The following is a 23,695-nucleotide window of genomic DNA, read 5'->3' on the forward strand; positions in this document are numbered from 1 at the left end:
GCGCTCGGGAGCTACGAGAATCACTGAGAGCTGTTCCTCTCGGATATGGTCCAGGAGCCGCGGGATCAGCGGAACTGGTGGAAAGGCATAAAGGAGCATTTTCGGCCACGGGCTGTGAGCAAAGGCGTCCACTCCTAACGGTGGATCCTCCCGTGGGCTCAGTGAGAACCACAACTGGCATTGTGCGTTCTCCCGTGTGGCGAAAAGATCCACTGCTGCTTTCCCGAATCTGCTCCAGATCTGAACAATCAGCTCGGGGTGGAGACTCCAGTCCCTGGGACGAGGACCACCTCTGGACATGATGTCCGCTCCTCTGTTCAGGACGCCGGGGATGTACACTGCTCTGATGGAGAGCAGGTTCATGCGCGCCCAGCACAGCAGCCGCCTGGAAATGTTTAGCAGCTGAGCCGAGCGCACACCTCCCTGGCGATTTATGTAGGCTGCTGCCACTCTGTTGTCTGTGTGGATCAGAACATGCTGATCCTGCAGCAGAGGAGCAAATGCTGTGTCACCTTCCACACTGTGAGAAGCTCCAGCACGTTTATGTGGAGAGACATGTGGTCTGGCCACTGTGCTCCCACCGCCTGAGACTGACACGTTCCTCCCCATCCCGACAGGGATGCGTCTGTGAACACTGAGACGAGTGATGCAGATCTGCTGAGGGGAACTCCCTCTGACAGGATGCGGGGATTTCCCCAGTGGGCCAGGTCGGGTCCCACTGAAGGAGGGACTGAGATCATCCGCCTCTTCTGACGCACAGGATCTATGCGCAGGTGGATGAACCATCTCTGAAGACGTCTCATATGAAGCAGACCCAGCGGAACAACCACGTGAGCCGCTGACATCATTCCCAGTAATCGCATAAGTGACAGAGCTGTCACTACGCTGTGAGGTTTGACACGGAGGAGAAGCGCTGACAGCGCGTCTGTTCTCGGCTGAGAGAGCCGGGCTCTCATTGTGGCTGAGTTTAACTCCACCCCCAGATAAACGATCATCCGGGATGGGAAAACAGAACTTTTCTGCCAGTTTATTGAAAACCCCAGAACTGTCAAATGTGCGGCCAGCACCTTTGTCTGTACCACTGCTTCCTCTCTGGACCGAGCCAGCAAAAGCAGGTCATCCAGATAAAAGAGGATCCTCATCCCTGCCGAGCGCAGGTGCGGTGCAACGCTGTCTCCACACATTTGGAGAACGTTGCGTGGGGCGAGAGAGTAACCGAACAGCAGGCGGTTGTATTGATATGAGATCCCTTGATAAGCGAAACGCAGATATTTGCGGTGTTTCGGGATGATGGGGATGTGAAAATAAGCATCCTTCAGATCTATGGAGGTGAACCAGTCATTCTGGTGAACGTTCTCCATCACCTGTCTGACTGTCAGCATGTGGAAACGTCTCTCCATGATCGCTTTGTTGAACAGGGACAGATCGAGAATCGGTCTCATTCCTCCTGTTTTCTTGGAAACCAGAAAATATCGAGAATAAAACCCCGTGTTTTCCTCTCCGCGAGGAACCCTGGAAATGACGTTTTTTATCAGGAGTTCCTGCAGTTCTGACATGAGAACGGAGCTCTGCTCCGGGGAGGACAGGACTGTCTCCAAAATCCCTCTGAACGATGGGGGCGGAGACAGGAACTGCAGCGTGTAACCTCTGCTGATCAGTCTGTCCATCCACCTGTCCAGGGAACATACGCACCACCACTCAGTGATGCTCTGAGAGCGGGCGCGCATTTATCTGTGGTGCCATGGTGCTCATGGATACGAGCCAGGCTAGAGCCCCTACCGCCGTTACCCGACTCGGAATCTGACCGGAGGTAACCCATGGGGGGCTCGGATCGAAAGGGCTGTAAACCAGCCTCACCAGGGGGATATTCACCCAGGCTCGCAGCTCGGTGTTGAGCGGGGGCATCACTGGTGCGCCGCTTCGTAGGGAGCTGCTGTTGTTCATCCTCTGTGATCTCACCCACTGACAGCTGGGGAGGACAGGAGGGAGAAGGCAGCGAGCGTGGCTCTACCGGAACAGCATAGGATGCTCTCGTGGAGTCATGCTTTGAAACTGTGAGATCGTGGGGCCTCTTAAACGGCCGTTTAAAAGGGGCCGTCTCATTAGGAGTGGGGAATGTGTGTGAGGAAAGCACAGCGAGATCGTACGATCTGGCTGAGCCGGAATAAAACGGAAACTTGCTCTTAGAGAAATGTATGTGTTTTATTTCAAAACAATCAATAGTTTTACACACATCCCCCCCCACCAGTCATTTCTTAAATCTCCGCCGTGGCTCCTGTGGCGGGTTGGACCAGGCGCACGCCAACTGACGACCTCTGCACTGCTGCTGCAGCTGAGTAGACGGAGCAGTGGGCGGAGGAACTCGGGGAGCTGCGGCAGCGGCCGTGGAGCGTCTCTGCTGCTGCCGCTGATCACGGCGATCCCGCCAGTGGCCGGTGGTATGGGACGACCGGAAACCAGAGCGATTAAGAGACCCATGTCTCTTGACCCGCTCAAGTTCCTCTTGAGAGGTCTGCATCTGGCCCAGCACGGACTGGAAATGAGGACCGAACAGCCCATCCGGACTGATCGGTCCCTCCAGTAACTCCCTCTTAAAATCCTCAGGGATGGAGGAGGAGAGCCGAAGCCACATCTGTCGCTGTAGCAGGTATGCCAGGCAGCGATGCGGGAGGCCAACGCCGCACCGAGGTTGAGGATGGTGTCTGCGAGATTGCAGAATACCTCTACATCCTCCGGAGGCAGCTCCATCTCCTGAGCCTTCTTGGAGATGACGTAGGCCAGGAAGGCGGTGTTGTTGGTCGCTGCAGTGACCTGAGCGGCACATTGGTGGCAGCGATCAGTCAGCCTGTCCGTGATCTGATCACTGGGGGAGGGGGGCACAGGCCATCGTCCAACGCGCCGGGCCGACCTAACCCCAAAAACTGCCGACAGACCGGGCTCCAGAGCAGGAACTGGGGGAAACCCCTGATCCGTCAGGGACTCCACCCTCGTTATAGGTGTGAAGGTGGAGACCGGTGCCTTTAGCTGAAGCGGCTCAGCCGCCGCTCCCGACAGGTAAGCAGTTACCGCCGGAAAACGGGGCCAAACCGGATCTCGGCGAGTTGAATGAGCTGGGGCGAATTTTCCCGCCAGGTCGTCAGTCAGGAGCTGGGCTAAAGGCGCGGGAACAGGGACACCTTTAGCCTCAGATACTTTAGCGATGATGTCCGGCAGCATGCTAAGAAGTGCGCCCATCGCCGGAAAGGGGGTGGTCGCCGACATCGGGAGGCCCTGTTTTTAGCCTGGACTGATTTTGCATCTGCCTCCGCGTCCTCCGTCCGGAGGAAGGGAGTGGAGATATCAATTGCTGTCTCTGGGGCGGAATCGTCCGATTCCCGCCCAACACCAAAGATGTCCAATGCCTCATCGAGGGAGCATTGGTCCGCTACGGGGAATTCCCCTTCTAGCGGGGAGAAAATGGCTAGCCGCCGTTGCTTCTCTTCCAGAGGCAGACGCCTGCAGGAAGGGCAGGTGGACTGCGGGGTCAAGGCCAGGCTTGCATGATCAGAACCAAGGCAGCCCTCGCAGATGGCATGCATGTCATAACTCATGATGTAGCCGGTGTTACAAGCCGGGCAGAGGCGGATAGTGCCGACGCTAGCCATGGTTTTCTTGAATCAGTGCTCTTAAGCTGTCGCTGAAGAAAAATGGGAGCCGTTTGTCCGGTCTCACCGTAATTTATACGGACCGGGGTGGGGCCCACACAGCAGGTGGGCGTGGACTAAAGTTTTCAGTGCTGCGCTGCGCGCGAAGGGATAAACCCACTAGCGATAGCCTTAAAGGGCGAAGCCTATACGAAATAGAACCCAATCCCTCCTCCAAGGTCTCAGCTGCCTAAGAAGCTCCTCAGTGATTGCTCTTGATTCATTGCAGCTGTGTGGCTGCTCCTACCCGTCACACCCTGGTGAAGGAAAGGAGGAACAACACTCACACAGCAAGACAAACCTGCACACAGCTCCGTGGCCTGACTGTTTCAGGTTAAATACTTCACCATATTGGGCCAAGTTGAGTTGGATAGCTTTTTGCCTTCATAAATGAAATAATTTGAAAACAGAATTTTGTATTTAGGTTTTCTTTGTCTGATAGTACAATTAGTTTGATGATATGAAACATTTAAGTGTGACAAAAAAGCAGAAACAGCACTAATCAGAATTCTGTCCCAAATCAAATTGTGTAGTTTGTTCAGACTTCATTTTGTGCAGTCTGATTTTATATTGGCAGTTTTTTATAGTATAGTTAAAATCTCAGGATTATACAAACATGGATATGTGTTACGGATGATAATTCTGATAAATACAGTTCAGTAAGATTATGAACAGTGTGTAACTGCTATTTGTCTAGATTCTAACTTTCTTCTCTTCTCCAACCAGCTGGAGCTGACTCTTTTATCATAGCCATAGACTTTGGTTCAGGATACAGTGGCTACGCCTTCAATGTCAGACCCAGAGAGAAAGGAGTTGAGACCCAGTTAAAGAGATGGGGTCATGAACTTGGACTGGACACCCCAAAGACTCCAACCTGCATCCTGTTGGATGAATATGGAAAATTCCTGAAGTTTGGTTATGAAGCTAAAACAGCGTACAGCAAGATGAAAAGAGAAGAAGCTGAGAAACATTATTTATTTGAAGACTTCAAGATGGCTCTTGATTGCACAGTAAGTAAAAGTAAAGATCAACATGAGGTTTTTATTCGTTTCCCTTGCATCCTACCATTTGAGCGGCTGTCAGTTCGTTTTGAAACTGGCCCAGTAATTTTTACACTTACTTCTGCAGCTGAATCAACAGCTCTATAACTTCCAGCTGCACCTCAGCAGGTTTTAAACTTCTTTCTGTACAACCACCTTTAAAAAAGTGTTACCGCCGCAGCCCTAGGGGTAAGCTGGGTGGTAGCAAGTGGCACACAGCTAGCATAGACTGCGTTGCATAAATGAGAGACTATGGTTGTAGGCCTGTGGACAGACAACAGACATGTTATTATCAGGCCATAGCTCCTTTTACTTCTGAAACACAATCACCACATTTTCACATTTACACACCATAAAATACACCACAACAGCATAAGTAATAATATAAACAATATTAATCAGGTCAAAAACATAGTAGACAATTAACAAAATTTAGAAAAATTAAAATGATAATGCATAGACTGGTAAATAATATAAAACTGACATTAAACAATAATAAAATGTATCAAAATAATAATAAGTTGACAAAAAAATATGTTGACTCTCTTCAATACTCCATATTTAACTGAGAAAAGCATAATTTATACTCTGGCGCCTGGCCAAGTGAAGGAAAACGCACCACCAAATGGCGGCTGAACAACCAAGAAGATCCAACATGGCGATCTTACCAATCTAGGATTTGGACTACTTATCTAAGCTTACAATATGCTCCAATGACTCTACCTGTTAGAAAACTCAGTAGCACATTACAATACTTAATACTGGCTTTGAATAAAACCCTCTTCTAGTACTCATTTATGTGTAACAACAATAACAATCTTACAAAAATGACGAGACTACATGTACAAGAAAACATACAGAAACCCCGTCAATAAATGCTCCAAAACAGTCACCGTTTCAGCACAGCATTTCCATGTTAATCTATACTTATTTTCATTACATTAGGACCAAGTTTAACTTGCTAAGATAATATTTTTAGACATACCTGTGGACAGACAAGAGACATGCTACCATCAGGCCATAGCTCATTTTACTTCTGAGCTGCACCTACGTGAAGTCCCTCTATGCCCACAGTGGGGCTGCTGCATCCCTGCTGGTGTGGATGTACATAGTAACCTTGACTTTTTAGAATACCGTATTTTCCGCACTATAAGGCGCACTTAAAAACCATTAATTTTCTCAAAAAATGACAGTGCACCTTGTAATCCGGAGCGCCTTATATATGGATCAATTGGTTAATTGGTTGAACCATGCTGGTTGTACACGGCGCTCTGTCAAAATGTTTCAGTACGACTGGTAAACTACACTGCTTGCAGCATTACGGAGAAGACCTTACCATGAGAGTGAATGGAGTTATCAGAATGCTGGTTTGTAGTGTATTAATAAAGTTTGACTGACTGACTTATCTGACTGTTTTGTTGACATTCTCTTTAGCACAGCTCCATCTAGTGGATGCATAACGCAACCCCAGTCAAACGTTTGACTGCCGTAGCTTCTATTCTATGCGCCTTATAATCCGGTGCGCCCTATATATGAAAACAGTTCTAAAATAGGCCATTCATTGAAGGTGCGCCTTATAATCCGGTGCGCCTTATAGTGCCGAAAATACGGTACACAGTTGTATTCCAACAAAAAATAGAGGGTGTCTGTTTTCATAAAAAAACTTATGATGTAGTGTTTTTTCAACATACTACAAAAGCAGAACATAGACTTTTCTGTTCTTTTTAACTTCAGACCTTTTTCCAAAACGCCTTTTTCATAGTTTCACAAAAGATGTATGTCTATGTACATTTGTAGTCTTAGGTCAGTTTTTGTGGACATAAAAATTTTAATCTATTTTTTGTGAAATTCAGCTTTTCCCTATTCGTTCAGCATTGCTCACAACAGTAGAAAAATGCTATAAAAATGAAACAAAACACTTTTTTTTCAATATTTCGGTTTTAAATTACGCAATCTATCCCTCCATCCATTGTCTTCCGCTTATCCGGGGTCAGGTCGCGGGGGCAGCAGCCTAAGCAGAGAGACCCAGACTTCCCTCTCCCCAGCCACTTAGGCCAGCTCATCCGGGGGAATCCCAAGGAATTCCCAGGCCAGGCGAGAAACATAGTCCCTCCGGCGTGTCCTGGGTCTTCCTCTGGGCCTCCTCCCGGTGGGACGTGCCTGGAACACTTTATTAGGGAGGCTTCCAGGAGGCATCCTAACCAGATCCCAGAGCCACCTCAACTGGCTCCTCTCGACATGCAGAAGCAGCGGTTCTACTCTGAGTCCCTCCCAGACGACCGAGCTTCTCACCCTATCTCTAAGGGAGAGCCCAGACACCCTGGGGAGGAAACTCATTTCGTCCGCTTGTATCTGTTGGGACCCACAACCATGGATTACAACATGAAGTCCGGTACAAACTTTTCTGGAACTTTCAAAATAAATTGCATTAACCTACTTCCGGCACAACTTAGGAAGTTGGGGTATAAGCGGATTTCCCATGATGCCACTGGCTGTATAAAACCCCCAACTTTCCAATGGATCGATCTCTTCACACTGCTCCCCTGTGGGACTGGACAGGAGAGACAGCAGCTAATGTCTCTTTGCAGGCAAACAGACATAATTCTTCAAACTGGATCCAAGAGTGTCATACGATCACGATCATATGCGCTAAGTTAAGTACGAATGTGTATCCAGTATATTCATTCATGAACGGGGTAATTTAGGTACAAGTGTTGCTTGACTTTCTCTCTGAGATCTACAGAAAGCAAACTGTTCCAGGGAGTTCCCAGCAGAAACCCTGTCTCTACGATGCCGAGTGGAGCGGTTTTCCCAGTCTGAAGGAAGGACAGAGCGAGTCGCATCACCGTGGTTACGGTAGTAACTGTGCAGTTTTGGGCAGCCCGACAGAGCGAGCCGCCCCCACCCCACAGCTACGTAGGTTAGCTGGAGCTAACCCCTTTGTTCACGGTGCTTCACAGAGCTTTCTTCAAACTTCGTTGTCGCCCGGACAACTTTGCTCAGCACGGTTCATACGAGGTTAGGGGTTTGGGCAGAGAGAAATAATTTATGATGAAATAATCTAAACTTTTTTCATTTTATGAAGTTTGGTTTTGTTTGTGTGCTATCTTAGTGCAAGCAGGCCATCTGCTCAGCACATGTGCTCAGTTCTGTGTTCTGTGTTTGTGTGTTTTTTAAAGTTAAGACAAACTTTATTTAAAGGGTGATTTTAAACACAGAAGATCGGCCATAACGTGCCGTCCGCGCTTATGCATTTTAACCCTTTTATTAACGGTATTTTAAAGGTGTGTGTTTGATTCTGGTGCGAAACTATCAACTTCTTTTGTTAGCTTTCATTGCTAACAGGTAAGAACACCTATTTGCTACTAAAGATAATCCACCCAGAAAGGTTGTTAGTTTTCAGTCCAGTAAATAATATTTCCTCAACATTATTTTACTAAACTTGATAACTAAGTAAACACCATTAAGCCCCATTTCTCCAGAAAGATCTGGCTCTTTTCCAAAATATTCCCTTAAATATTTTACCATTTCCTTAATAATATTTCTTTAAATATTATTTCAATAACTAAAGGCAGCTAATTAGACACTGTTGAGAAATGGTCATCCAGAAGGTTGGTTTTATTCAGCAGATCATTATTTAAAACATTATTTATTATTTATTATTATTTATTTTTGTTTGTGTGAATTCATTCCATATATGTGCAGAGTTTTGCTGTTCAATAATGTCAGAGCTCGTCTCACACCTTTCTATTTTGTCCTAATACCATCGCCTTACTGGGCTGGTATTCACAGGACAACCCTTAACAGACTGAAATATTATTTGATAAAATATTAAAGTATTAATATTAAATTAAATAATATATTCATAGTCATAGTCACATATTTATGGCATCTCTGGGTGGGCATTATTATGAACAGCTTGCACTGTACATATATGAGAAGGAATAAACCACAACTGCACATTAGTGATGCACCAAGTGATTAGCTTAAAACCAGCTGTCACTGGTCACAATGGGACTCAAAACATCACAGTTCTAACATCAGATGTCACTGATTATATTTAAGAAGACATTATAACTCGTGACGTTACAGGAGTTCACAATTTTAGACTTTCATCAAAGTTAATAACTCCAATATCTCCGTGCTAGTAACAATCAACTCTGCTACATTGGCAAAATTTTAGATGTTCTGACTCAGTCTGGTTTCTTCTGTGTAAACAATAATTTGAGACTTGGTTTAACTTCAGTTAACCTCACTGTCCAGACAGTTGCTGCACATCTGCATCCAGAGGCTTTGTTTTGTGTACGACCACAATTTGAAACTGAATTATCTTAGCAGTTAATTTTAGTATCTGACCTAATTTTGATGCATGTATCCATTCTGGAACTTTATAGTTTGTTTTATGTTCTTAAAGAAAAGGATTTATTGCCAGATGAAATCCCAAATTTAATCTAATCCACCGTGCCATAAAGGGGGGTTAACCAAAAGCCAAATTGCAATTATAACCCTTAGGAGGTGTAGCAATTTTCTTTTTCCTTTGCATTTTAAACAAAATGCCCTTAAAGGTTAAGAGTAGTGTCTAATCACTAGTTCTCCCAAGAAAGGTGAAAAATTAACACTAAAATCACAAAATATTCTTAGAGAAAGGAGTAGCATTGTAACACATGCATAGTGTTGTCATAAGTCACAGGTTGAATGATCAACTTCTGTGCCCATTTTACAATCATACAAATGTTTCCAATATATGTATAGTCAAATATACATATATAGCTGGATATTGGTTAGATGTTGTTGCATTTAGCAATTTTTCATAACTTTGTTGTTGTTTTGTAGTCTCTGTCTGAAGGATGGAATCAAACTCCGTTATGAATTCGGCAGACGTGGAGATGCAGAAGGCTGTTGCTTGTTCTTATCTGTTTGTCTCCAGATGACCGGGATGCTTTAAATCATTTTAACCTTGCTGCATGTGATAAGGAGATTCAAGAGTTACTTGACCTAATTGAAAATCCAACTAGAGAGATTGTGATTTCAGATGTTCTTTGTCAGCTTACCTTGTATCAGCAGAAATCACAACTGGAAGCTAAAATATATTTTCAGTTACAAACTGACCACCAGATGGCCCTTGAAAGAGCGAATGCTGCAAAGCTTGAGCTCTCAAAAGCTGAGGAGAGGATGGAGAAAGCTGAAGCAAAGTTAAAGGACCTGAAGTCAGATTAGCTCAAGAAAGCTTCATCCCAAAAGGGGGGACAGACCCCCACCTCTCAGGTACCTGATTTGCATTTTCACTCACAGCAGCTGCAGCAGCCACAGCAGGAGGCAGACTCAGACAACAGGCATCTAGTGCCTACAGTCTCCCCTTCCTAAACTTAGTCTAGCTGTTCAACTTACTTCCACAGACCTTAACAGAAGTGTTGGAAGTCAGATGGTCTCCAGTGGTGTCCTGCCAAATCCCATTGCAGTGAACACCCACCAAGATGACCAAGTGCCAGACTCAGCATGCACAAGGGTCCAATTGGGCGGAAGGAGCAACCTTCCAGCCTGATCGGCACCCCTCTCCCTTCTGACTCTGTGTCGACCCGTAGGGGCCAGGAGAGAAGCACATGCTTATCAGGTGACTCAATCCAAACTGACCCACCACCACTTGCATCAGTCCATTCAGTAGAAATCTCTCATTTAAATCATGAGAAAACGTATTTCCTTCCCCAGAGGTTAGATCATGATCTTCCACCATTTCATGAACCTAACCGGCATGACTTCTCAGATGGACATGGTCCACCTTGGGAGCATGGGGTCCGTTTTAAGCAGCTTGAATCCCTTGCTAAGGACATAGATGTTTTTGATCAAATTTTTTTTCCTTTCTTATGGTTTTGAACAAAAAGGTTTGTCCGAAGGCGATGAGGTTTCAATTGATTGCTACAGTGAGTAACAGAACCTCTACGTTTCTTCTCTTCACTCCCTCACCGCCGACATTGACTAGCCTTTTTGTTCAAAACCATAAGAAAGAAAAAAAAATTAAAACAGAATATAGGGTGTTGGAAATTATTTACCATCTTCATACCTTGTTTGATAGATTTTACAGGGTTGATTCTGGACTGCAACGGCTTGCCACGTCTTTTAGGAACGCCATTACCTCAGTTATAACGCACCTGCAGATCATCACAAAGGAGGAGTTTGCCATCACACATCAGTCATATAGGGACCTAACAGCCTATATCAAAGGGCCTGGATTCCCCAAGGGACACGGTCAAACGCCTTCTCCAAGCACATGTAGACTGGTTTGGCGAACTCCAATGCACCCTCCAGGACCCTGGATGTAGAGCTGGTCCAGTGTTCCACGGCCAGGACAAAAACCACACTGTTCTTCCTGAATCCGAGGTTCGACTATCTGACGGACCCTCCTCTCCAGAGCCCCTGAATAGACCTTACCAAGGAGGCTTAAGAGTGTGACTCCACGATTATAGGAACACACTTTACAGCCCCGCTTTTTGAATAGGGGGACCACCACGCCGGTCTGCCAATCCAGTGGAACTGCCCCTCATGTCTACGCGATGCTGCAGAGTTGCATTATCCAACACAACCCAACAACATCCAGAGCCTTAAGGAACTCAGAGCAAATCTTATCCACCCCCGTGGCGTTACCACCGAGAAGCTTTTTAATCTCCTTGGTGACCTCAGCACCAGAGATTGGAGAGCCCGCCCCAAGGTCCCCAGGCTCTGCTTCCTCAGTGGAAGACATATCAGTGGGATTGAGGAGGTCTTCGAAGTACTCCGCCCACCGACCCGCAACGTCCCGTCAAATACAGCATTTGAATGTACTGTACAAATTTGTTTTTCTATTTATGTACGGAAAGCAAACTCCGAACAACTATGTGATTTCCATTTAAAGATGATGGATTTGATGGTGCTTCGGGGGACCCTCAAAGATTTTTTTATACCCCCACAATTACTTGTACTTCTCAACATCTTTGCACACAGGTGGACTTAATTTCACTAATTATGTAACTTTGAAAATAATTGGTTGTGCCAGAACATTTTAGGGATGTCAGGATCTATCTGTGTATTACTTAGTGTTTTGTTTATTTCTGGTTTAGTCTGTGTTTACTTTCTGTTCTGTGTTATAATGTTAATTGGTGTCATTCCCTCTTTCTTCCCGCAGTCTGTTACACACCTTAGTTTCCCCTAATTATCCGGTCTTGTTCTTGATTGGGTCTCCCTGTACTCTCGTTCGTATTTAAGCTCTTTAGTTTCCGTTGTTCCCCGCTGGTTCCTTGTGTTTTCTTCCATGTTGTTCAGTCGTGTCCAGTTCTATAACTGTACCCTACCCTGATGTCTGGAATTCTCTAATCTGGTCTGGTTGGAGCGTGTCATACTCCTGGTTGCCATACCTTGTTGTGTGAATAAGGCTAATCAAAACTCTACTTACCTTCATTCTTCTGGCTCCTGATATCTCCTTGCATGTTGGTCCCACCAAAAACCCACATTATGACAAGGGGTTTCATACGCACATACCAATTTTCATTTTTTTCTTTTACTTTTAAATAGTTTTTATGTATATTTTTCTTGTTTAACTTCACCTGCGTAGACAATTTTGTGCAGATTCATCACATAAGTAAGATCAAAAAACATTTAACAACAGGTAACAAAATGGAATGAATACTTTTGCAAGGCACTGTGACAGCTTTTTACCATATGGCTAAAAGTGTGATTAAATGCTAGGAAATGGAGTGGTTTTACCAGTTCCATTGTTCAAAGGCCATGCAGTGGAGCCATGTGGTCTGGCAATGCAGTCAGACCTCTGAAGTTACATGTAGACCTTTTGTTTTTGTATGGTTGATCCCAACAGCAGTGTCCATCTTAGACAGCATACCCCACTACAGTTACAACGTTATGGATCAAACATTTTGAAATGAAAACAGAAGCACATTCAATGAACTGATTTTTTTTCAGTTGCTAGATCAGAGACTGTGAGGTGATTCCTGCCAGTGCTTCAACCACTGATGCCAAAATTCCTTGTTGTTGTGTTGTTTTTTAGCCCAGTGCACCCTTCAGGATGGAAAACACTATGATGTTGTTCTTTAAGCAGTAATGAAACAAATTATTTTATTTTTATTATTTTTAATGGGGACATGTGTTTCCAAATACAAACCTTCAATAATGTTCAATGCAAATGTTGGAAGGAGCTAAATTTGTATTGAGAGGTTCCTGTGTATTTTATTAGTATTTTATGTGATAGTCAAACACAAAGTATTTGTTGTGAAGTAAAAAGTAAATTCTACATGTTTTTTTTTTTATAAATAATAATCGTAGAAAATGTGGCGTGCCTTTGTTTTCAGCCTCTAAACAGAGTTGCCCCATGATTGTATAGGCAGAATTTCATTAATGGTTCACCTCCAGTAACTAGCAACCACAGTACAACTGACTTAATCTTTATAGTGTATATGAATATATATACAGCTGCTAATGTTGTGTTCTTTAAATCTGATAACCTAAAGTGGATGAATGCAAACTAACGCACAGAAACACATTCCCAGGACCTCAGGAATCAGACAATTAAAGCAGCTGATGACAAATCAATTAAGGCCTCGAAGGTGTTTATAGAAGTTCTGAGATTCCTGAAGGATGATGCTTTGGAAACCATCAAAGGCCATGCAACAGGTGGAGAGTTCACAGCCTCTGACTTCACATGGGTGTTGACTGTTCCTGCCGTCTGGGGTCATCCAGCTAAACAGTTCATGAAAAAGTGTGCTGCCCAGGTAACATCATGTTTTTATAGTGGGAAGCAGGTCTCAAATGTTCAGAAGAATTACACTTTTTTATTTTTCTACCAGGCTGGTCTTGTTACAGAAGACACTAAAGGCAAACTGATGTTGGTTCTGGAACCAGAAGCAGCTTTGACCTGGTGTTTGAAGCTTCCATCAGATGGTTTCTTCACACAGAACCACACCAGAGACTCACAGGATCCATCTCCAGGTACAAGATACACTAATTCTAGCTATCGAGGTACTGTGTGGATTTAAAGTCTGTCAGACTACCATTCAACATCTATCAATGTCTGCTGCGCTTAAACGCACGAACATAAGGCATTATGTTTTTTCATGAATTTGTTTTGGTTGTTAGTTCAGCTTACCAATTAATTCTTCAGGTGGTCTGTTTTGACTAACACTAACTTTGTAGATAACTAACTTTTAAAAATGTGAGTATTTATCAGGAACATCTGACAGACTTCTTGTGTTTTTGCCTTTTTGGCTCTTAAACGTTTCAGATCAGCAAACTCATCTTATGATAAAACAAAGATAACATGAGAAAAAATATATATACTGCTCAAAAAATAAAGGGAAACCTCAAATAACCCATCCTAGATCTGAATGAATGAAATATTCTCATTGAATACTTTGTTCTGTACAAAGTTGAATGTGCTGACAACAAAATCACACAAAAATCATCAATGGAAATTAAATTTATTAACCAATGGAGGCCTGGATTTGGAGTCACACACAAAATTAAAGTGGAAAGACACACTAGAGGCTGATCCAACTTTGATGTAATGTCCTTAAAACAAGTCAAAATGAGGCTCAGTATTGTGTGTGGCCTCCACGTGCCTCTATGACCTCCCTACAACTCCTGGGCATGCTCCTGATGAGACGGCGGATGGTCTCCTGAGGGATCTCCTCCCAGACCTGGACTAAAGCATCCGCCAACTCCTGGACCGTCTGTGGAGCAACGTGACGTTGGTGGATGGAGCGAGACATGATGTCCCAGATGTGCTCAATCGGATTCAGGTCTGAGGAATGGGCGGGTTGGTCCATAGCTTCAATGTCTTCATCTTGCAGGAACTGCTGACACACTCCAGCCACATGAGGTCTAGCATTGTCCCTCATTAGGAGGAACCCAGGGCCAACCGCACCAGCATATGGTCTCACAAGGGGTCTGAGGATCTCATCTCGGTACCTAATGTCAGTCAGGCTAACTCTGGCGAGGACATGGAGGGCCGTGTGGCCCTCCAAAGAAATGCCACCCCACACCATTGCTGATCCACTGCCAAACTGGTCATGCTGAAGGATGTTGCAGGCAGCAGATCGCTCTCCACGGTGTCTCCAGACTCTGTCACGTCTGTCACATGTGCTCAGTGTGAACCTGCTTTCATCTGTGAAGAGCACAGGGCACCACTGGCGAATTTGCCAATCCTGGTGTTCTCTGGCAAATGCCAAGCGTCCTGCACGGTGTTGGGCTGTGACCACAACCCCCATTTGTGGACGTCAGGCCCTCATACCATCCTCATGGAGTCGGTTTCTAACCGTTTGTGCAGACACATGCACATTTGTGGCCTGCTGGAGGTCATTTTGCAGGCCTCTGGCAGTGCTCCTCCTGTTCCTCCTTGCACAAAGGTGGAGGTAGCGGTCCTGCTGCTGGGTTGTTGCCCTCCTATGGCCTCCTCCACGTCTCCTGGTTGCGCCTCCAGGCTCTGGACACTACGCTGACAGACACAGCAAACCTTCTTGCCACAGCTTGCATTGATGTGCCATCCTGGATGAGCTGCACTACCTGAGCCACTTGTGTGGGTTGTAGAGCCCGTCTCATGCTACCACGAGTGTGAAAGCACCACCAACATTCAAAAGTGAACAAAACATCAGCCAGAAAGCATAGGTACTGAGAAATGGTCTGTGGTCCCCACCTGCAGAACCACTCCTTTATTGAGTGAGTCTTGCTAATTGCCAAAGATTTCCCCCTGTTGTCTATTCCATTTGCACAACAGCTGTGAAATTGATTGTCAATCAGTGTTGCTTCCTATGTGGACAGTTTGATTTAACAGAAGTTTGATTTACTTGGAGTTATATTGTGTTGTTTAAGTGTTCCTTTATTTTTTGAGCAGTGTACGTCTCTAATGATGACTTCATTTGTAGAAGACAAGAGCTAAAAAAAAGTAGCTTCTCTCCAAAATCTAGAAAGTGGTTGTGTCACCCTTAGAAGCTGCAACTGCCATGAGGTTTTTTATGATGTGCTTTAGATGTTTTTCTGGGTTCCTCTGTTACCTCCTGAATTTTTTGTTGGTCTTGGAGTAATTTTGGTGGGCCAGCCATTTCTTGGTGGATTCGCCACTGTTTCATGTTTTATCCATTTGTGGATAATGACTCTCATTGTGGTACCAGAGCCTTCAAACTGACTTTGTACCCCTTTCCAGACTGAGAGATATCAACATACATAGACAAAATTGTTGGTACCCCTCGGTTAATGAAAGAAAACCCCCACAACGGTCACAGAAACAACTTGAATCTGACAAAAGTAATAATTAATAAAAATTCTATGAAAATGAACAAATGAAAGTCAGACATTGCTTTTCAAACATGCTTCAACAGAATTATTTTAAAAAATAAGCTCATGAAACAGGCCTGGACAAAAATGATGGCAACCCTGAGACATATGGCAGGAGGAAGCTGGAATCAAACCCACAACCTTCTGATTGCAAGACAACTACTCTTCCTACTGAGCCACAGTCACTTCATAAAATAGAGAAATGTTGCTGCCCAGTGTCAGAAAGCTTGGTCTCAGTCGCAGGTCATGGGTCTTGCAACAGGATAATGACCCGAGACACACAGCTAAAAACACCCAAGAATGACTAAGAGGAAAACATTGGACTATTCTGAAGTGGCCTTTATGAGCCCTGACCTAAATCCTATCGAGCATCTTTGAAAGGAGCTGAAACGTGCCGTCTGGAAAAGGCACCCTTCAAACCTGAGACAACTGGAGCAGTTTGCTCATGAGGAGTGGACCAGAATACCTGCTGAGAGGTGCAGAAGTCTCATTGACAGTTATAGGAATCGTTTGATTGCAGTGATCGCCTCAAAAGGTGAAGTGAAGGGTGCCATCATTTTTGTCCAGGCCTGTTTCATGAGTTTATTTTTTAAATAATTCTGTTGAAGCACGTTTGAAAAGCAATGTCTGACTTTCATTTGTTCGTTTTCATAGAATTTTTATTAATTATTACCTTTGTCAGATTCAAGTTATTTCTGTGACCATTGTGCGTTTTTCTTTCATTAACCGAGGGGTACCAGCAATTTTGTCCGCATGTGTATGAATTTGTTTCCTATATGTTCTTCAAGCTCTTTAGACCAGGACATTATATGATTTTTATTTAGATATTTTTAATCTACTTCATGTTGCAGACATTTGCAGTTTAGGTGATTTCTTGATTATACAGTTATGGCAATTATGAAGCCGGGGTGTGGCAATAGAAGTTTAACCAAATAATGTGATTAATTAATGTTAATTCATAATTTGACAAGGAGAGCAATTACTTTTTCATTCAGTCAGGTTGATTTTGATAGGTTGTTTCCATGATAAATTAAATAATTAGAAAATTACCTATATTATCTACTCCAGATATCTTTGTTTGATATTAAAAGTTATTTGATCTGAAACTTTTAAGTGTGACAAAAAAAAGCTAAGACAATACTTCTTTACAGCATCATGAGCTTTTGATTGGCATCCAAGCTCTTATTGTTACAGTACGCGTCGCTCAGCCTGACATGGAGCAAAGAAGGTATCTCTATCTTCAAAAAGGCAAAGATTCACACTTGCTGTAGAGCAGTGGTGTCCAAAGTTTTGGCACCTTGGGCCTCTATCGCCAAGTTGAAAGCACTCAGGGGCCATAAGTTGGTTCCAATTAAATACACAAAATAATAATTTTATTGAAATTTGTTTCTTTTTACCTGCTCAGCAAAACATTAAAACTGACCTCTATGGAGGAGTGGCAAGAACAAAGTTTTTTATGAAATAAAGACATAAGACATCTCTTTTAAAGCTTAAAAGCTGTTGGACACACATAACAAGACTTTGTCTTAGATCATGTACTCTTACTGTATTTGATGGTGCTTGGGGTGAATTTATTGTAGGAAATAAAATGCCTTTTGATTGTTATTCAGACAAACCAGCCGCTAAAACCCTATGGTGCGGTATTAGTGCCAAATTTAAGACTATTGCGCACCCAGCAGTGGCTACTCCCTTGTTGCAGGAGGCAATATCCTTTCCGAAGCCAGCTGCTGATCTAATTAATGATAGGCCGGTAACTGAGCGGCCAGGGCTGGCAAATGATAAGGGGAGTACTCGTATTATCTTTGAAGAGGCTAATGGCTAGCATGCCTGGTCACCTACTGGATTTCCTACTTAATCTGATGCGATTGATAGGCCGGCAATATTATTATGATAAAACAAAGGACAAAGATGATAAAACAATAGAGTGGCGGCATGGGGTGAAAGGAAGCGGGAACAGACTCAGTGGATGTGCTATAGCCGACATAAAAACCACACAGAGGGAGCCCAGATGTCAGCGTAGCGGCGCACTAAGCTGAAATGTGCTGGCAAGAACCCTGAACAGTCTGTTAAAATTGTATCTCTTCAGTTTTGAAGTGTCTGAGTATGTTAGGTTTTGAGTTAGAGCATTTTAAAGATGCTCGAGGTAATGAATATTGAGGTGGAATTGTCCTTTAACTGTTTCCCCAATTGGAAGTTCCAATCGGAAGCCAACTTCAGCTTCGTGACCAGTCTAGGCATGCTAGCCACTAACCTCTCCAAGGCTAATGCAAGTTAGTACTCTCCTTCTCACTTGCCAGCACCAGATAACCATTAATGTTGTGGATACTGACATCATGAACGATACAGCAAATCTCACCTCTTTTACATCTTCTGTCTATGTAGGCTTGTAGGCCTTATTATTAGCTTGTATGCATTTATATACATAAATACAGTGCTTTTCCCAATTCTTCTATAATGTTTCTCTTTGAGATCATTTTAGTCTATAATAATACTGAAATTCCTCCTTATTACACTGTTAATACATTTCATTCCTTTTTATACATGGTTATTCAATAATTTTCCTTTTATTTATCCTCAGTGACATAAAGTTAGTACAGATGCACCTTCTACCCGCGTGGCTGCTGAAATTAATCTTTCCCAATGGGGATGATAAAGTTTATCATATCTTATAATATTTGTATTGTTGCTGAGGAGCTTTTCCTTCATTTATTTCAGTGGATCAACTAAACAGCTCACTCTATTGCCGCCACCTCCTCTGCTTAATACACTATTCTTTGTGACTGCCAGCCCTGAAGTTTATTAATAAAAGTTATTGTAAAAAAGATCTGTACCATCCGGCAGGTCATTTTTCAGCTTTTTAATTGTATATGATTATGTTCTTTTTTGGTTCAATTGTTGTATTTGTATAATGTGTGTGTAATCTAAAGAGCGAGATGTCAAAAATACACATTGAAACATTGCAATCATATTTTGCTGGACTACATTGAGCATGCACATTGATGACGTCAGATGAGCGATATTACAGAATGCAAACGCATCCATTCTGCCAGCAAAGTCATTATTGCCATTTCACATGATGTCGTCCTATACATCTTTATAATTAAAGATCGACAATTATTTCCACAACTGTTTCTGTTTGCGCATGTGCGTGGAACAATGCCCAAGCAGTAGGAACGCCCATACAGCTACTGTTATATCTTATTGATTTTATGAGTGCTTTGTTTAGTCATACCAAACTAATGTGCAAATATTCATACACCACTGTGCAGGTCAGTAGGCAACATGGGGTTTAGTGTCTTCCCCAGGGGCACATGTGCCCCTACCCATCACAGTGTTTCAAAGCAAATGTAAAATATTTTAATGAAATGCAGTAGTTTAACCTTTGATAATTATCCATTAACTTCCCATTTATGAGATACTTTTTGTATTGGTCAATCATAATAAAATGTGAATAAAATAGATTGAAGTTGTAGTTGTAAAACAAATAAAATGGGACGTTGAAGTAGTAAGAACACTTCTCCCAGGCCCTGTGTCCCTGCATTGCTATGAGTTATCAAAAACCTCCTGAATTGAGCACATGAGGAAAATTTTATTTTACTTAAAGTGTCTTTTAACTCCACAGTTGCACTTGGAATTTGTTTTGTATTGCACTTTTGCATGTAAAGTCAACACAGAGATGGTGTCCCCTTGTGTTAAGTAGCCATACCTTGTTTGTTACTGAAAGAGGGAACAGGTAGCATAACTGGGCTGCACAGCATTTCCCACAATAAGCGTATGATGGATTTTGGCCTTTGGCCTAATTAAAATAATTAGTTTTCAGGAGGCACAGTTGGCCTAGTTTGGATTTAAAAGCACTCATTCAAATGAATTTATTTTCCAGGTCTTCTGTAACAAAGTCCAAGCAGAGGGAGCACAGTGAACAAGCCTTTTTAACCAATTCAGTCTGAGCATAATGTCCAGAAAGGAGCAGTAGATTATGTGAACAATAAGTATAAGAGTCAGCATTGTATGATGGAAGTAGTCCAAATATTTCCTTTTATATAAAAATTGACCAACAGCAGTTCTTGCGGGTGGCTAGACCAGGCCATCCCACCGGTGAATATTACTCACAATGGCTTGTTGACACTTTACAGTTTGTAATGAACCTCAGAGAAGAGAAGTAGACAGCCAATCATCTGAAGACATCATTTTGATTGCTACCTATTGAGTAAGATTATTAACGAACTTGTGGAGCAAGTTGCAAAGGTCAGAATACAGATGTTTTGATGTTTTTTTTTGTAAAGCAGAAGCAATAATCTGAGGTTTTATGACGAAAGGTGGTGTAGCTGTTGTTGAGGGTTGTTGCTACCTTCTGGTTGGTTTTGGTTTTCATTCATTTGTTTTGTTAATATTTGTTTGCATTTGCTTTCAGTGGAGATGTGCAGCTGTAAGTTGTACAACTGAATCTCACAATTATGGCTCCTTGTAAATTAGATTACAGCTTCAAAAACCTTTGAAAAAGAACAGGACTGTAGAAAGAGGGGCTTGCTGAAAGAACAGCCAATGTTCAGAGGTTTTATCATTAAATAGTAAAGATATAGAGGTTAAAAAGGAACCAGCATAATGTGCCAAAAACCAACAACTGAGCTTGAAGTTACCTGCTGATATTCATTATTGAAAATGTTTTATAGTAGAGCTTAGTGAGGTCTCTGTGTTTGTACAGATCCACCCGGAAGACAGATGGCAGAAGATATTGTACTGGAACCAGAAGAAACTAAAGACCTGCTGAAGAACCATCACAGAAACAGAAAGCGTTACATTGTTGTTGACTGTGGAGGTATATTACTCGTGGTCATTCAAACCTATGAGACAGACTTAAAAGAAATATTTGTCTTCAGACAGTAAGCATTAATTGTGTATTACAGTAACATGCTTAATTAATATTTGCTGAATGCGAGTTAGAATATGTTATAACTTATTTGTTTTACTTTAATTAGTCAATTAATCAGTTTTAATCTCTTCCTGTTTATCAACAGATGAGACTACTGACATCACTGTTTACAAAGTCCTTGAGGGAGGAGCCATGAAGAAGCTGCAGGAGGCCCCTGAAAACAATCTGGGAGGACGAACTGTGGACAGAAAGTTCAAACAGTTCCTGAGAGAAATTTTCTCTGATGGAGTCTGGAAAGAAAATGAAGAAAACTTCCCCAGTGAGGTTCAGAAAATGATGTATGATTTTATCCGTCTCAAACAGGTGGATGAAGATGTTCAGATCAGCTGCCCATATAACTTGGGAATGTTGGCTCAGAAAAAGAAAGAGATTGAAACGTTCTTTGACTCGGTGGAAGGAGCTTCCTGGGATGAAGGAGTCATCAGAATCTCCAGAGAGAAACTGAGATCTTTCTTTGATGAGAGTCTGCAGGACATCACCAAGAGTCTCAGAGAAGAATTACATAAAGATCTCAACATTGGGTCTATTGTGTTAGTGGGGGGCTTTGCTGAGAGCCAGATACTACGTCAGCACATCACTGATCAGTTTGGACCTCAGTATAGAGTTCTGTGTCCTCTTAGACCCCAGGAAGCCATCCTGAAAGGAGCTGTAGAGCTGGGAAGAAACCCAAAGTTGGTGTCGTCTCAGAAAAAAGGTCCAGCTTGCTTGAATTGTTTTTTGTGAGAACTTAAAAAAGATAAAATCTTGCTTTTTTTGCTGTGATCACGTGTTTTTGGGAACAGTCTTCATAGCTTGGGGAGGAAGTGTGAGGAAGATTTGTTTGTCAACTTCTTCATTAACACACCAAATTATCACTAATCATTATAGATAATGTCATTTGATTTAATCAAATGATTGAAATAAAAGGAGGTTATAAAAAGGGTCATTGTGTAGATCACCAGGTTTTTGTACTACAGACCTAATATTTTCCTCTGAAGAAATGTTGCAGATATTTTAGGTAAAGTAGATTCTTATAAAAATGTCAGATTCTGAACATGTATCAGCATTTAGTGGTAAAACATTTTGTTTTGCCTAAAGATAGTCCTTAGACTACTCTACAAAAAACAATTAGTTCCTGTGGCTTAGTAGGAAGAGTAGTCGTCATGCAATCAGAAGGTTGTGGGTTTGATTCCAGCTTCCTCCTGCCATATGTTGATGTGCGCCTGGGCAAGGCATTTAACCTCACGTTGCCTACCGATCTGTGTATCGGTGTATGAATGTGTTAGTGAGTGCGATTGGGTGAATGTGGCTCTAGTGTAAAGTGCTTTGAGCGGTCTGTATGACTGGAAAAGCGTTATATAAGTTCAGTCCATTTAGTACTTTATGTTACGTTAGGATTGAATCTGTGTGAATCTTCCTAAACACGATGTAAAACACTGGTTGAAATATAGGATTTGTAGATATTTGTTTTAATTATTCAATCACTTTAACAGTTAAAAAAAATGTGTTGATAAAATAATTCAAGAGGGAGGAGGTGAAAAGGGAATGTCTTGTTTTTGTCTTGTTTCTCAGCTACTTTTACACTGATTAATTAGCACAGTATTCTGGATCTTGTTTCAGCACGTTTTGTTTCATTAAATATTTTTATTTATGCATCAATCTCTGACTCTTTCCATGTCTGCATTTTGGTCCTACAATCATTCTTTTGACATCCCTAAGGTTTGCCGTTTGGAAGCTGTTAGAAAAATGTGGTTTGAGGCTTTGTTGCATATTAGTTATGGGACAAGCACAGTGTCAAGAAGCTGGAAGGAGATGTGAAATTTATGTTCTACGGGAACACTGAAAGGTGATTAATTTGGAGAAAAGGTTGAAGTTTAAAGGTAAACTGAACACTGACAGGTGTACAGACTGACAATATTTCTGTTTGTGCAAAATCTGAAAACTTAGAAGAAGTCTGGCCAAAAGCTTTAAGTCCACTGATATGGGCATAGATCCATGTTGCCAGAAGAGCGTTCACATCTTATGTGGGCAGAAGAGGAGCAGGCCGGAGCAAAGTTTTTCCTCCTTCCTAGAGAAGATAAAGTGGACAATGAAAGAGCGAATGTCTCATGAACAGGTCTGTCAAAGTTGTGTCCTATAAATGTTATGGGTAGAGACCGTATGTGCAAGCTTGGAATTGTATTAACTTCTGGAGTGAAGGTTTCCGTGCAATCTCTGACAATAATTACAGTGGGTTGCCGTTTTGTCTACAAGCGTTAACTTATACTTATGAATTGTTTTTACAGCAGTGGCCGAGAAGAGGTTAAATGAGTTTTATGCTGTTTGCTGATTTCCACTGTACGTCATATCAGGTCCTGAGAAAAACTATGACAGGCTTGGTTCCGCATTTTTCCTCTGGCAAAAGAAAGAAAATCCAATCACTTCTGGGATGCATTGGAATGTAAATACGCTTGTTTTCTCTCACACCCCAACAGCTAAAACTTTTCAAGGTAATGGGTTCTGTTAAACACATCTTCCCTGGCAACAACTTTTAAAATGGGAACGGAAAAATGTGGCTTATTCTACTTCAGAAGGTAAGAAAAAAAAATCTCATTGGACAAGTGGTCCCCCTAAAACACAATCTCATGCTGTCTAAGAGACTCTGCATAGAAAAGGCCTTCTTCCAAAACTGAAATTATTTCCCTCCACAGAACCAAATTTTAAAGCCTACTTTCCTTTGATCCAAAACAGATCTGTGTTGCTTTTATTATGTC

At 42.7% G+C, this 23,695-nt stretch overlaps 1 protein-coding gene across 1 annotated transcript in view; it reads left to right on the top strand.

The window, feature by feature from the left end:
* The window catches only part of LOC124871631 (heat shock 70 kDa protein 12A-like), a 79,626-nt gene extending 57,025 nt beyond the window's left edge, over window positions 1–22,601 (top strand). The window contains exons 6-10 of the mRNA XM_047371089.1: window positions 4,410–4,693; window positions 13,255–13,476; window positions 13,552–13,693; window positions 20,736–20,849; window positions 21,049–22,601. Of these exons, the coding sequence (XP_047227045.1) occupies window positions 4,410–4,693; window positions 13,255–13,476; window positions 13,552–13,693; window positions 20,736–20,849; window positions 21,049–21,686 (1,400 nt within the window). The 3' untranslated portion in view covers window positions 21,687–22,601. The remainder of the gene's footprint in view (window positions 1–4,409; window positions 4,694–13,254; window positions 13,477–13,551; window positions 13,694–20,735; window positions 20,850–21,048) is intronic.
* Window positions 22,602–23,695: the final 1,094 nt, after the last annotated feature.

The sequence above is a fragment of the Girardinichthys multiradiatus genome, chromosome 7 (assembly GCF_021462225.1).
Source record: "Girardinichthys multiradiatus isolate DD_20200921_A chromosome 7, DD_fGirMul_XY1, whole genome shotgun sequence".
NCBI classification, from domain to species: domain Eukaryota; kingdom Metazoa; phylum Chordata; class Actinopteri; order Cyprinodontiformes; family Goodeidae; genus Girardinichthys; species Girardinichthys multiradiatus.